The sequence below is a fragment of the Pogoniulus pusillus genome, chromosome Z (assembly GCF_015220805.1).
Source record: "Pogoniulus pusillus isolate bPogPus1 chromosome Z, bPogPus1.pri, whole genome shotgun sequence".
In the NCBI taxonomy this organism is placed as follows: domain Eukaryota; kingdom Metazoa; phylum Chordata; class Aves; order Piciformes; family Lybiidae; genus Pogoniulus; species Pogoniulus pusillus.
Window position 1 is genome coordinate 109,764,617 of NC_087309.1, and position 12,858 is coordinate 109,777,474.

Genomic DNA, 12,858 nt, shown 5'->3' on the forward strand with positions numbered 1-12,858 from the left:
ATGAAAACATCTAAGGCTGCTGTCTGAGTACAACAGCTAAAAAGCCAAAGCAAGGTGAAAGGTGCCTGTGGTTATACAATGAAAAGACAATCAGGGTCACGATGACCATGTCTGAGGTTGAGCTCTGAGCACCACCAAAGGCTTTCAGCATTTTATGTTTCATCAAAGCTTTCTGTCCATGAGGCTAACAACAGCATCACTGCCACACTACAAGTCTTACTCGTTGCATGCAAAGAGAGGTTTGAATTGCAAGAAAATTATACATGTTGTTCTTGATTAATTACCAGTGAGCTGAGTAGGGATCTCTGAGCAGCCCCAAAAGCACATCACAATGCTGTGGAAGTGTATCTAAGTGAAGAGGAGAACCAGAGAGGTTGCTATATTCCTCCATCTTCGCTGAGGCAGCCTTTTTCTTGGCCAGTACACTTGGACAGACTGAGAGCTTTACTAAGACAGCTACGGTGAAGTAACACAAATATCCCCACATGCCATGGCATGGCAGAAACTGCTGCTTCTCCTCTTCACTTTGCACTCACTGTGATGTCACAAAGAGCAAAACAGCTTCACCAGAATGACACCACAGGATGCAAACTGATTCTCTCTCCACTTCCTTTTCTTAAGTATTGCACTGGTCAAAAACGATTCTAAGAACAGTTCCTTTGGCAGTAAAATCCAAGCTAAGTAGATAAGGAAAACTGATTCCAAGAACAGTTCCTTTGACAGGAAAATCCAAATTAAGTAGATATGGAAAAAGCTTGAGGACTTATTGCAAAGAATCTGCTTTAATGCTCCAGTCCTGCAGCTTGCATATATCCCCCTTTTTTTTTCATCCTGTCACTCTCCATCCCAGGAACTACGGTTGAAATCCAATCAGAAGCACAGAGACATAAAGTGAATGGAATACAGATTGCAAAATAAAAAACCTAAACCCAATCACATAGATTCAGCACATTTAAAGCAGACCCCAAGAGTGTATTTTGAGCAACCATTGTCTGCCAAGCCTGCATGGCACTGCCTGGACCCATAAGGTTACAGCGTTCAGGATTGCTAATAGAAAGGTTACTCTAGTTAGTCTATAAGACATTGAAGCTACATAATCTTGTATCTATTCTATTGTGCATAAATGAGCACAGCTTCCTTCTCTAGTATCACCTGCCTGTTACTTAGTACACATTATTTAGTAGCACTTCAAGCATCCTGTTGCACATAAACACAAATGACATTGTAGGCCCCTCTACGTCAACAGCACTACTGAGAGGTATTGTAAACTCAGGACGGTGTATTCCCTTTCCAGGATGCAACAAATTCATCTGAAGGTGCTATTTTCTGACTAAAAATTCTAACCTTAATGTAAAAAAAACCAAACCAAACCAACCCTCCCCCCCCCCCCAAAAAATAACAACAAAAAATCACTGAACAGAAATTTTAAACCTTAAAAAAAAAAAAAAAAAAAGAGCCCATTTATTTATCTTTGAAAACTCCTCAAAATTAATCAGCATATTTTTAAGGCTATCTGTTGAGGCAGCAACAAAACAACAGGAGATGAAAGATGTAGAAGGTAAATTCACTCAGCAGAACTCCAGATTTCTTCTGCAGCATCTTCACAAAGAGACAGTTTAGGCAGCAGACGACACATCTATAAAGGAGTGACTTTCTCTTCCTTCCCTCTCCAGCCCAAAATACTCCATCTCTAAGTGAGGGCTCACTGCCAGCCTGGGGGACTGTTTCTAGTGAGGCATCTCCCTTCAATATTCAGTGCCTAATCTTACAGGCTCCACTTCATTACAAGCGGCTATGTCCCTTAAAGTCATCCTTAACTCCTTACTGTCCTCTTCTGGGTTGTTTGTTTCGTTTCCCCCCCCCAACATACAGAACTGAGGGGGACAAACCAGGACAACAAAGCCAGGGAAAAGGCATCAGCCTCTTCTATTAGCCCAGACAGCTCTGGAGGTACCTACCAACACAAGAACTTGAAATTCAGAACGGTGCTCACACATGTCAAATCTGATTAAAATAAAGCCAAACCAAAACCATCCAACCTCAGGCACATGTTCTTGCTGAGTCCCTGTCCAGCAGGTTTGCTCCTCAGATGCACCAGATGTGTTTCATGCAGCCAGCCATCCGCTGTCTGTAAGCAGTACTTCGTGATGTGATCACCAAAGCTATCAGAACAATGTGGTCTCAAGTTGGAAGTTCTGCTAAGCTTCTGCCTTGAACTAAGTGCCTCCAGACTTCTCTTCCTGCAGAGTTCCCAACTTAATAACTTACAGGCCTCTAACTGCTACATTTTGTTGTTCTTTCTGCATCTCCATGGAATTTCCTTTAGATTTTTTTAAAGGAGCCTTCCAGCACAGAGCTTCTCAGAGCCGTATCAACATCACTTTGCATTTCTGTGACTCATGCAATCAGAGAACAGAAAGCAGACTATCATCACATCATCTGTAGATTTTCTAATGTCATGCCCCTAGCTACTCCAAGATTTTACTGATAATACTATATAAAGGCCTTAAAAATCCCTCTCAAAACCACTGGCATCTTCATGGAGTAGATATTCTCTCCTCCAAATGTATTTGGTGACTGCAGTCTATAAGCTCTGATTTGCACAATCTTAAATTACATAACAAGTGTTATATTAAAATCTAACTCAAAAGCCTGATGATCTTGCTAGATATAATTTTGTAACTCCATAAATATGATACCATTTGGGACCTTCTCTTCATATTCTGCTTATCGGCACAACCATGCTAACAGCAGAAGCATGGTAACATGTTAAGAATTGGCCTTTTAGGTTGATTTTCTCTTCAACACAAGGATAACTATTAGAGATTCAAGTTCCAAGTGCAGAATAAACTATCCTATGCCTGTGGAAAAAAACAACTTGCTTTTGCAGTGCTGTAGATCTGTGTCATGATACAGCAGCCAACAGCTCTTCAAACTGCCAATACATGACCACTTCTGCAACTACTACAAGAACCATGTTGCTGTTTCTGAAAACTGATACTCTAACTTCACCTTTGGTAAGCAAAGGCCTTCACTATTGTGAAGCAATGAATAAAGTCACCATCAGACAAGAAAGGCTTCCCAACTGCCATGGATTTCCCCTCTATTAGCAATGCTTTTCATGCTGTATGGATCAGTCTCTGATACCTGAATCAACAAGACAGCAGTAAGAAATTTTTATCTTGACAAATGGAACTCACTCTCACTCTATAAATGACATGCAGAGCAAAGCAGCCTGAAGGAAAGGCAGCTCTCCACATTGCTTCATTCACACAGCAGAGCAAATGAACAGCAGGAGAGGAAATTCAAGATTTGCCAGCAGTGCAAACTACTGAAGAGATCTAATTCATGAAAGTCTTGTACTACCTTGGCAAAGCCTAGAAGAAAAGGCTGGAATCTGGGCCATAGATGAGGACTTCAATTACAGCAGTAACCATGAGCTCCTGCTGATCTACTGACTACAGAACAATCTGCCTGAGAAGCAGCAGGTCAAGGTCCCATGAGACTGTGATTTGTCAAGTTCTCCAGAGTTCCTCAATCATCAACATAATTCATTACCTAATTCAATGAACACCCTCCTACCCCAATTAAAAAAAAAACCCAAACAAACCAACAAAACAAACCCCAAAAAATCCACTTGGTGAATCAATAGTTCAATGATTCCACACCAGTGAAGTCAAGGAAAAAACACAGGACAAAGCTAGTTAAGTCCTCAACATTTGCAAATACAGCAGAACAAAGCTAGCAGCAGCCCAAATCTCCAGGGGTTCACTATACCAGATGGAAGAATGAGGCTGCTGTAGCTGACAATGACAGCTTTTGTCTTGCTCACTTGCACAAAGCCTCTAATACTTAGTCAAGTGCAACTCAAAATCAATACCACACATCTCCCCTCCCAGGAAAAAACCACCAATCTCCAGGAGCTCAGGTTGTTTCACTGTTTTCAAATTAACACCAAAAAGACATCTGGTGAAAGACATACTGCTCTTCAGATTTTTTTAACTCAATAGTTGCTTGCATCCTGTACCCTCCACCTTCCATCTGATGAAATAACCTTCTGCTCCTTTTCTGGGCTTTCAGAGGGAAGATCACATTAGATGACGTCAGTTACAACAGGATATTTCCCCAATTCCTTGGAAGTGACAAACTGGAAGTATGGCTACAATCCTGCCTAGCATCTGACACCTGCCACTGGCCAGTAATATGATTTGGCTTGTGGAGGTGTTCCGAGTGCAAGTGAGATTTATCACTTGCTCCTACGCTAACTTATGAGATAAAGCAGGATCTCACTTCCTTCTCCTGATGCAAAAGACCAAGTCAAAACACAGTGCTCTTGTCAACACAGAACGGAGCTGGACTGCTCGGGTCTGGGAGGGCACATGCACCTGGGCTGTGTCCAGCTTGTAATATTCAAAACTTCACTCATTTAATTTCATGCTTACCTGATCATCACGTTTAGGTTGCTTTATCTATTCACCTCTTCATCTTAAGAGAATGCTAAATGTGCCATGACGCCTGTGCCAGCTAATAGAGCTGTTCTAAGGAAGGTCTTCTGAAGAGGCTCCCTTGTCAGTCCCTGCTGTCCTGAGATCACATTTCGGTCATAGCCCAGCTATTGAACTACTGTCTAGGTGACACACCTCTTAAGTATGAGGCTTACAGGAAAAAAACAGCACTTGAAAGTATTTCCTGACAGAGTACCTCTTTTACTTGTTTATTTGCACAATGTATTTGTTTGGACACGCTAGAGTTTATCAGTACAATACTGTGGCAAAACACAGTCCACATTCTACCTAAAACACATATGGAAAAAAAGCCCTAAGAAGTCAGTAATGCAGAGCTGACTTCAAGTGCAAAAAAAAAATTCCTCCCTCATCAGTCCTTGCAAAAAGTCAGAATGCTGGGCAAGAGCTAAATAAAAAAGAAAATCTCTGTAAAATTCAGGTACAGTTCTGACTTGTAACAAAAAGCAAAGTGAGACACATGCTGGACAGTCTTCCTCCAAATCACTAACTAGAAGGAAAAGAAGTGGTGCAACTCAAGTATTTTCCAGTTGCCAAATCTAGAGAAAATGTCAACACATCCAGACAGGTAATCCTGCTTTTAAAAATCACCCCAGAAGCTGCTAAATGGATACTCCCATATACTGAAGAAAAACAAAAGCTATATGCAGATGTTAAAACACTGAGAGGACTTTAAAACTGTCATATCCTCTTAAGTTTTCTTGACAGCTTGCACATACAGCTTGCAGTGTAAGATCATCACAAAGCAGCAACAGGAATATTCACTGTTAGTTATTTCATAGAGTGTGAGTATATAACTCTCACTGCTCCTTGTATGCATAGAAAGCCACAGAAAACTTGCAGCAGCATTAGTGCTCTTGCAAGTACCATTAAAACAGGCCAAGATTACCATTTGCTTATCTCCAAGAGATAGCTGAAAGCATTTTGCAGCCATCATATATTTAATTCACTTTGCAGTACGGAAGTTGCATGCTCTCACAGCTCATCTTCCTTTGCTGCCCTGTAGGTTGAACACACACAACCACTAAAGTAGCTTCCTTCAGTTTTCACAGCACTTGGAAAGCACACCTTAAGATCCAAGTGGTTACATACTGCTATCAAGAAAACAAAGAACTTGAATAATCTTTTCTGTAATGTCTCATCAGATATGCTAATGTCATAACTCTCTATGGGAGCATAGGAGCTGCAATGCACACATCCTTTATGACCATAAACTAAGCTTTGTCTCTGAATAATGACAATACTAATTTGTTTAGCTGTTATCTTTTACAGGCATCAGTTAGAATCTCTCAGAAATATTATTCTGGGCAGATGCTCAGCACAGGGCCCAGGAATGAAACTCTTGTGAGCTCCTCAGCTGTTTCATCGCTGCCCAGGAGAACCTCGTCTCTTTAACCTGAGTCTGTGGGGTTTTTAAATTAGCATATCAGTTTTGATGTAAGTAGTCTTTGTTGCCCCAGAAAAAGTGTTCCTAAAAGCTTCTCAGAAGTCCATCATGTACTGAGAGGATTCTGATTTACAGGGTTTTTTTATTGCTGAAGACAAACAGGCAACACTCGCTGGCAGGTCATCTATGCTCTTATTAAGTCATACTCTGAGCTGCCTTTCTTTTCATAATACCAAACTACTTCCAAAGCTAATAACAAGCAAAGAAAATAGCAAAGCCAAATCCTTTCAATAAAGAATCAGCTTTGTGAAAGAGAAGACTTAATGATGTTTACCACCTACATTCATCCATATCCAAAGAGTAAGAACTGAAACATACAGGAAATAGTAGAAGCAAAATGCTGAAGAACAAAGAATTAAATTCCTGGTCATTATCATGAGATGACTGAACAAGTAACTTACTGGAACTGGACAGCAATAGAGAATATTTTGTATTTTTTATATTTCAAAACAAATTCTAGGAAACACTGGAACTTCTGCTAATTTGTGAACTCTGCCTAACAGTCACTATGTGCAATAGCAAAGCAGCAATTCAGTGTTATTCTTGTTTTGCTCTTTCTTATTCTGTAATGTTGCTATATATTTTTGAGGTGAACTACAGAAAGCACTCAACTGCTTTACCTTGAGGGAAAAAATGAAGGCTAATCAGAACAACAAGGTGGAAGATAAAAGCCAGCAATCACCAAGAAGGGAAAGAAAGACATGAGTAATAGGAAAATAGAAGCTAAAATCAAGGGCTTCCTTCCATTCATTCTTTGTCCCTCTCCTAATCATCTGCCATCAAAAGTTTGCATGCAAAATGGTAAAATCAATGTCAAAGTAATAAAAGCAAGGACTAGAAAGTGTGCAGACTGTGTTCACATTATTGCAGGCTTGCACTTAGTGAATAGCAACATGAAATTAGATTACTAGACAAAATTAAGAAGTAAAGCTTTGCTTTAGAGTCTCAGCATTCCTTGCTTTCAGAAACAGGCTTTGGCAGTTTGGTGACAGAGCAAGCCAGACTGAAAGAGAAAACGAGTCTTAGACAAAGAACCTAAGAATAGCTAAGTGATGTAAAATGCCATAACCTCGAACAAGAACATCAAATTCCTTCAGAGAAGTGTTCTTATTTGCTCCTGTTCACACAGGACATGTGGTAAAGAGTTCTTCAAATGACCACAAGGGAGCTACAGAAATTGTCCTAAACCTCTTTTACATTACCTTTCTGCACACAAGAAGATGCTTTCATTGTCTCAGCTAAATTTGCAAGCATGGTCCAGGTGTGCCTCACAATGAATAAACATAATTTTTAGAAAATGTGATTTTGTGAGGAATAAAAAACCCCAAACCTATAGGCAGTTAAGAGACTGCTGAGTATCTGTTTGCATATTAGTGAGAGGAAAAAAAAAAACACCAGAGAAATAATACAAAAATTCAGACATGTGTTTTTAAACCCAGTTTAAAACAGATGATGTACTTGAGGACAGAACAGCACCTAGAAGTGTTATTCACCTGTTCCTTATGCTTTACACTGTATGTATGCTTATTTAAACTACCCTTTGCTTACTCCACTCTGAGTTGTGAATTAAGTAGAGAAAACACTTAACTGTCTTATCTAAAGGAGAAAGGAAAGACTGTCCAGGAGCAGAAAGCAAAAGATAATTAATAAATGCTACTATGCCTTTTCTCTAAGAAGATTTGTACAAAAATGTCTTCTTTTGAGAGGCCATTAAAGTAAGATAAGATAGCAAATTTATAAACCAGACTGTGTGGGCATTAGGGTCCAAACAGTCTCTAAAATGAAAAATGTTGAAAACTGAATCACCATTAGATGCATATACCCAAACATACAAAACTTCCAACCAATGCTCAGGTCCTTTGTGTCCATCAGTTATTTGAGAGAAGCAATAGGAAGAGCATAGAATTAGCCAGGGGAAAGCAGGATTTTGAAGAAACAGAACCTAAATTAGAAGTAGGGACCAACATCAACCCCACTGATCGACGTGAAGGTGCCACAATGGGTGATGTACAATTAACCAGCTAGGTACTGAGAAAGCAGTACAACAAATCACAGTTGGCTTCCAAAAAGAGTCTGCAATAAACTCACCTGAAGGCACTGGTACCATTAGTAAGGCAAGTGATACAATTAAACCCTGAATCAGTACATTAAAAGCAAGTCTTTTAGTAGGAAATGACAGCTGGAACACATTAACACCAACACTATTGACTGGGGTCTTGATCCATTATGTACTGCTCCTCTATAGCTATAAAATTTTAAAGTAAATGTAACTTTTTTTTTAAATGGATGATGTAGTAGCACATTAGGGCATTCCAAAGATTTATCAGTCTCTTTATAATATATGCCAAGCATATATTTGACCAAGAAGAGTGGAACAAACCACGTGGAAAACATTCCACTCTGCCAGCAAGAGGTAACACCAGTACATAAAGAAAAAAATAAAACCAAAATACAACAAAACCAACAACAAACAAAAAATCCTAAACAAAACAAAACCCCCAAAATAACCCACAGAACAAACAAAAAAGAAACGAAACAAAACAAACCCAAAACAACCTAACAAACCCCCAAGCCAAAGCCAATCCTGCTTCTCTATTCAACACCGAGAATAAAAGCCAGCTTTGCATGTGGGAGACAAACCCTCCCAATGTTATTTTTTGCCATTAGTATGTTTTTTTTAGTAGCAGATGTATTTCACAATACTACTAATCGTGCATTTCTGTAATGGGTTTTCAGCACTTTTTGGAAGCAACGGGAACATGAAATAAAAAGCCCAATTCCCTTTGAACACAGACAGTCTCACAAAGCCTAACGACCCTTATAGGCACAAACAGATCACCTGTGACAAGAAACTGACTTGATTACACTGCCCATAAGAGGCTTTTCATAAGAGAAAAGACTTCATACAACTAAGATTGTGTTTACACAGGACTCCTTTAGACGTTTTCCAAACTTTGGCACATAAAAGAAAAAAAAATCAGAGAGAGAATGAGAGAGAGATGGGCTTCAAATTGCATCAACTAAAGGGCATTATAGAATGTAAAAGCATAACAAATTCCTTTCCTGAACCATAAAGTAAGAGCAGTTAAAGAAGGAAGAGTAAGGATGCTGGTCGATTTTCCACCAATCTTGTCATTTGCAATAGAAGTGGCCTGGATCACAGGGTAGTTTTCTTTCTAAGGGCAAGGCTTCTCTACCTTGCTGTTGCTGGCTGGACATGACCAGGGTAAGATCTTCTTGTGCTCGTGGCTTGCCTTTGCCTAGCCAGGAAGGACTGTCCTGAGCCTGTACTAGCCAGTCTGTCTTCTGCTGCTTTTTTATGCAGAGTCATCCCCTATGGACAAAGAGAAACTTTTCAGTGGATACATTAACACTGAAGAACTTCACTTTTTACATTGTCTTAATACTGTCTCCACCAACACTGATTAAGCTCTTCTGACTTTCAAATATAAAGCATCATGAACCCAAAGATAAAGCTAACATATTCATTGCTAATTTTCTGCATGTGGGTTGTTGTTGTTGTTTTGGTTTCTTGTTGTGTGTGGGGTTTTTTTTTGTTGTTTTATTTTATTTTTTCCTTTCCCCTCCAGTCACTGCCTGGTTTTGGAGGAACTGCAGAGAAGCAGGTGCCCCAGCACACCAGATCTGAACATAACCTTCTCCAGACAAACACATGGTAATTGGATACACCTTTTCAAATGTGCTTCCTCCTCCCAAGCTGGCCCACTTCACTGTGTTGAGTGACAATATTAGTTTTCTTCTGAAAGTAACTGAAGTGTTTATCACCCTCTGTGAAAATAACACATATGTGGCAGGAGTACACTTTGGGAGAAAGCCTGTTTTCACCAAGAGTAAATACAAGGAGAAATTGAGGGCAGTAGTGACAGTTTGCACAGTTGTGTATAAAAGCAGAGCCCAGATAAAGCCATCAGTGCTCATCTTAGTGTTCATGACAGCCTACTGAACCACAGCTCTTAGCTCAGTCTGGTCTTCTGCTTGTCAGTGAGACTAATGGCATAAAATTGCTTAAGGACACAGTCACCAACAAAATGCCTTTAGTATTTAAAGGATTCAAACACTCTGCTTAAGTATAATTTCTGGCTAATTATTTGCAAATATAACAAGACTGTAGAATGGCAAGAAGGAAACTCTTCCAAGAAAATACAGAAGAGGGATTTGAACTCTGCAGTGAAGCAGAATGAAACATTATAAAGGTCAGGGATTCTCTCTGAAGAGAAGTTTCAAAGCAGTCATGTTTGGACAAAGATGTCTAGAAAATAGTCAACAAAGATGATTAAGGGAATGGAGCATCTCTCTTATGAGGAGAGACTCAGAGAGATAGGGCTGTGCTGCTTGGAGATGAGGAGACTGAGAGATGACCTCATCAATATGTAAAGGATGAGTGCCAAGAGGCTGGAGTCAGGCTCTTCTCTGTGATGCCCTGTGACAGGACATGATTGAGGCACAGGAAGTTTCATTTAAACATGAGGAGGAATTTTTCACCTGTGAGGGTGACAGAAGACTGGAACAGGCTGCCCAGGGATGTTGTGGAATCTCCCTCTCTGGAGATATTCAATCCCTGCCTGGATGTATTCCTGTGTGATCTCGTCTAGGTGATCCTGCTCTGCAGGGGGTTTGGACTGGATGAGCTTTTTAGGTCGCTTCCAGCCCCTGACATTCTGTGATTCTGTGAATAATCTCCTGGTGCACAGGCCCAGCAAAAGCTGTATGGATGCACAGAGCACTTCCTTATGGTTTGGGTAATTTAAGTGAGGGTCTTACCCCTGTGCTCACCTTTTGCATAGGGGCTAAATTTGCTCTCATGTAGGGGTAATTTCTCAGAGCAGTTACTGCAGCAAGTAATCTGCATGGCTTTTCATGTGTCCCCCCTCACTAGAAACAACTAGACGTTTGGACAGTAGAGAACTGCAGAAAGCAAACTGCATTGCCAGCATAACTGAAGGGCTGGAATTACAGAGTAAATATTCCTCCCTGTGCAAAGTGCTATTTCTGGTTTTAGAACTGGAAAATAACAAATGTTCTTTCTTATTTACCCCATGGTTATCATAGAAACTTCTACAGTGATTAACTTAGAACTATTAAAAAGCATAAAGCATTTGTTTCTCTGTGTGCTGGAAAAAGCCTTTCAAACAAACAAAACATGTAAACACACGAATGTTGCTCTAAACAACCCAGAAACAAGTAAAAGTTTCCTTCTTTTGTTTCTCCCCATAAGAAGTTTGGAAGATCCTTACCATATTGTACCAGGCGCTAACAATAAATTTCTCCTCCATTTCTCTTTGACATTTTGTTTTTTCATATTCTTTCTATAAAGCAAACATGAAAAAGGACACTGAAAACTAAAGTGCAAGAAAAGTGTTAGTCTTAGTCTCAGCACTGCTCTGTACCTAAAAAATAATGAGAAAACATGCATATGCCAGGAAGCATGAGGAATATTACCTCCAATGAATGAAACATTCTGTCCCGCTCCTGCAACTGATTTTTCAGAGCCTGAATCTCAGGAGCTGCACCTTGGTTCTGCTTAGGATCCAAGGTGCGGATGACCTGCAAGAGAAAAAATCAGTTTGTTTCTAGTTAAATCATGCAAAAAGAAATCTAATTGAAGAAAAAGGGATTGTAAAATTACACAATCTTTTATGTCAGGTTAAGAAACCAAAAACTTACTTCAAACATGTCAATGGTAAGAAGTGACACACCAAAAACGTGAAACAAAGGGACATACAGTTTTAAGAAGTTGACTCCTGTAACACGTTCTCAATAGCCAGCATGACAGAAGCTGTGCCCCTCAGCAGCAGCCATGGCATGTCACAACAGTTGAACTGTGTGACTGTTCTCTTTTACAGAACTGTGGTAGTTTGAGGGATTCTGGGTGTCCCTTAACAAAACCATAGGGACAGAGGCCTCAACTACCTTCCTGGGCAACCTGTTCCAGTGTTCCCCTACCCTTGTGGTAAAGAACTTGTTCCTAACGTCTAATCTAAATATTTTCTTCTCCAGTTTGAAGCCACTGCCCCTTTGGCAAGCATATTACTCATCTAAGAAAATACATATCAGACTTCAATTGTATCCTATCCATAATGTTTCAATAGAGGGAGATTGAATTTGTCTTCTCAAAAACATTTAAATATTGAAAGTTAAGATCGTAAAAATCTAATCCAACTAATGTAATTAATGCTGCTGTTGTGTAAAACAGCCTGTAGTAGCACAGTACACATAAATAAGCAAGTATTACTGAAAAGGGAAACTGTGATTATGTCTTTCCCTGTAATGATCTGAGACAGAAGCACAAGACAAAAGAAAAAAAAAGAAAGAAATCACTGAGGAAACTACACAGAAGTACAGCATAACATTTTCCCAAATCAACAATCTATGAGGAAACTACACAGAAGTGCAGCATAAAATTTTCCCAAATCAAGAATCTATGAGGAAACTACACAGAAGCACAGCATAAAATTTTCCCAAATCAAGAATCTATTTACAGATTCCCATTTAATGATGCATAGCAAAGATATTGATGGCATCATGATCAGACAAATGAAGACACTGGTATGCTTTTAAGTCAGAAAAAATATCAAGGTAAAGTAAAAAGAAACAGGATGATAACTGAGACTACAACACTGCCACTTCAAAGGTGACAGTGTACACACATCCTCAATATCATCCTTAAATATTAACCACATGCAACAAGCATATATTAAATGGTAAAAGCAAAGAGAATGCTGAACATCACCACAACCATTTCACAGCTCTCAAAAGTGGTTCAGTTAAAAGGATTATTTCATTTGGAAAAAGCATCACTAAAAGAGTCCATGCCAAAACTAGTTAGCTAATCCAGAACATGAAGATAAACTAGGATGAAAAGATAAA

General features: G+C 39.5%; 1 protein-coding gene across 4 annotated transcripts in view; it reads right to left on the reverse strand.

Annotated features, from left to right (window-relative positions):
* The window catches only part of HOOK3 (hook microtubule tethering protein 3), a 106,982-nt gene that overhangs the window by 3,248 nt on the left and 90,876 nt on the right, over nt 1-12,858 (reverse strand). For 3 of the 4 annotated variants that reach the window (XM_064140640.1, XM_064140638.1, XM_064140637.1), the window contains 3 exons: nt 11,431-11,535; nt 11,226-11,297; nt 9,168-9,304 (listed from right to left, as the gene is read on the reverse strand). In XM_064140640.1, the coding sequence (XP_063996710.1) occupies nt 9,168-9,304; nt 11,226-11,297; nt 11,431-11,535 (314 nt within the window). Of the gene's footprint in view, nt 1-8,732; nt 9,305-11,225; nt 11,298-11,430; nt 11,536-12,858 lie in introns of those variants that run through there. The other variant, XM_064140639.1, reaches the window with a different exon arrangement.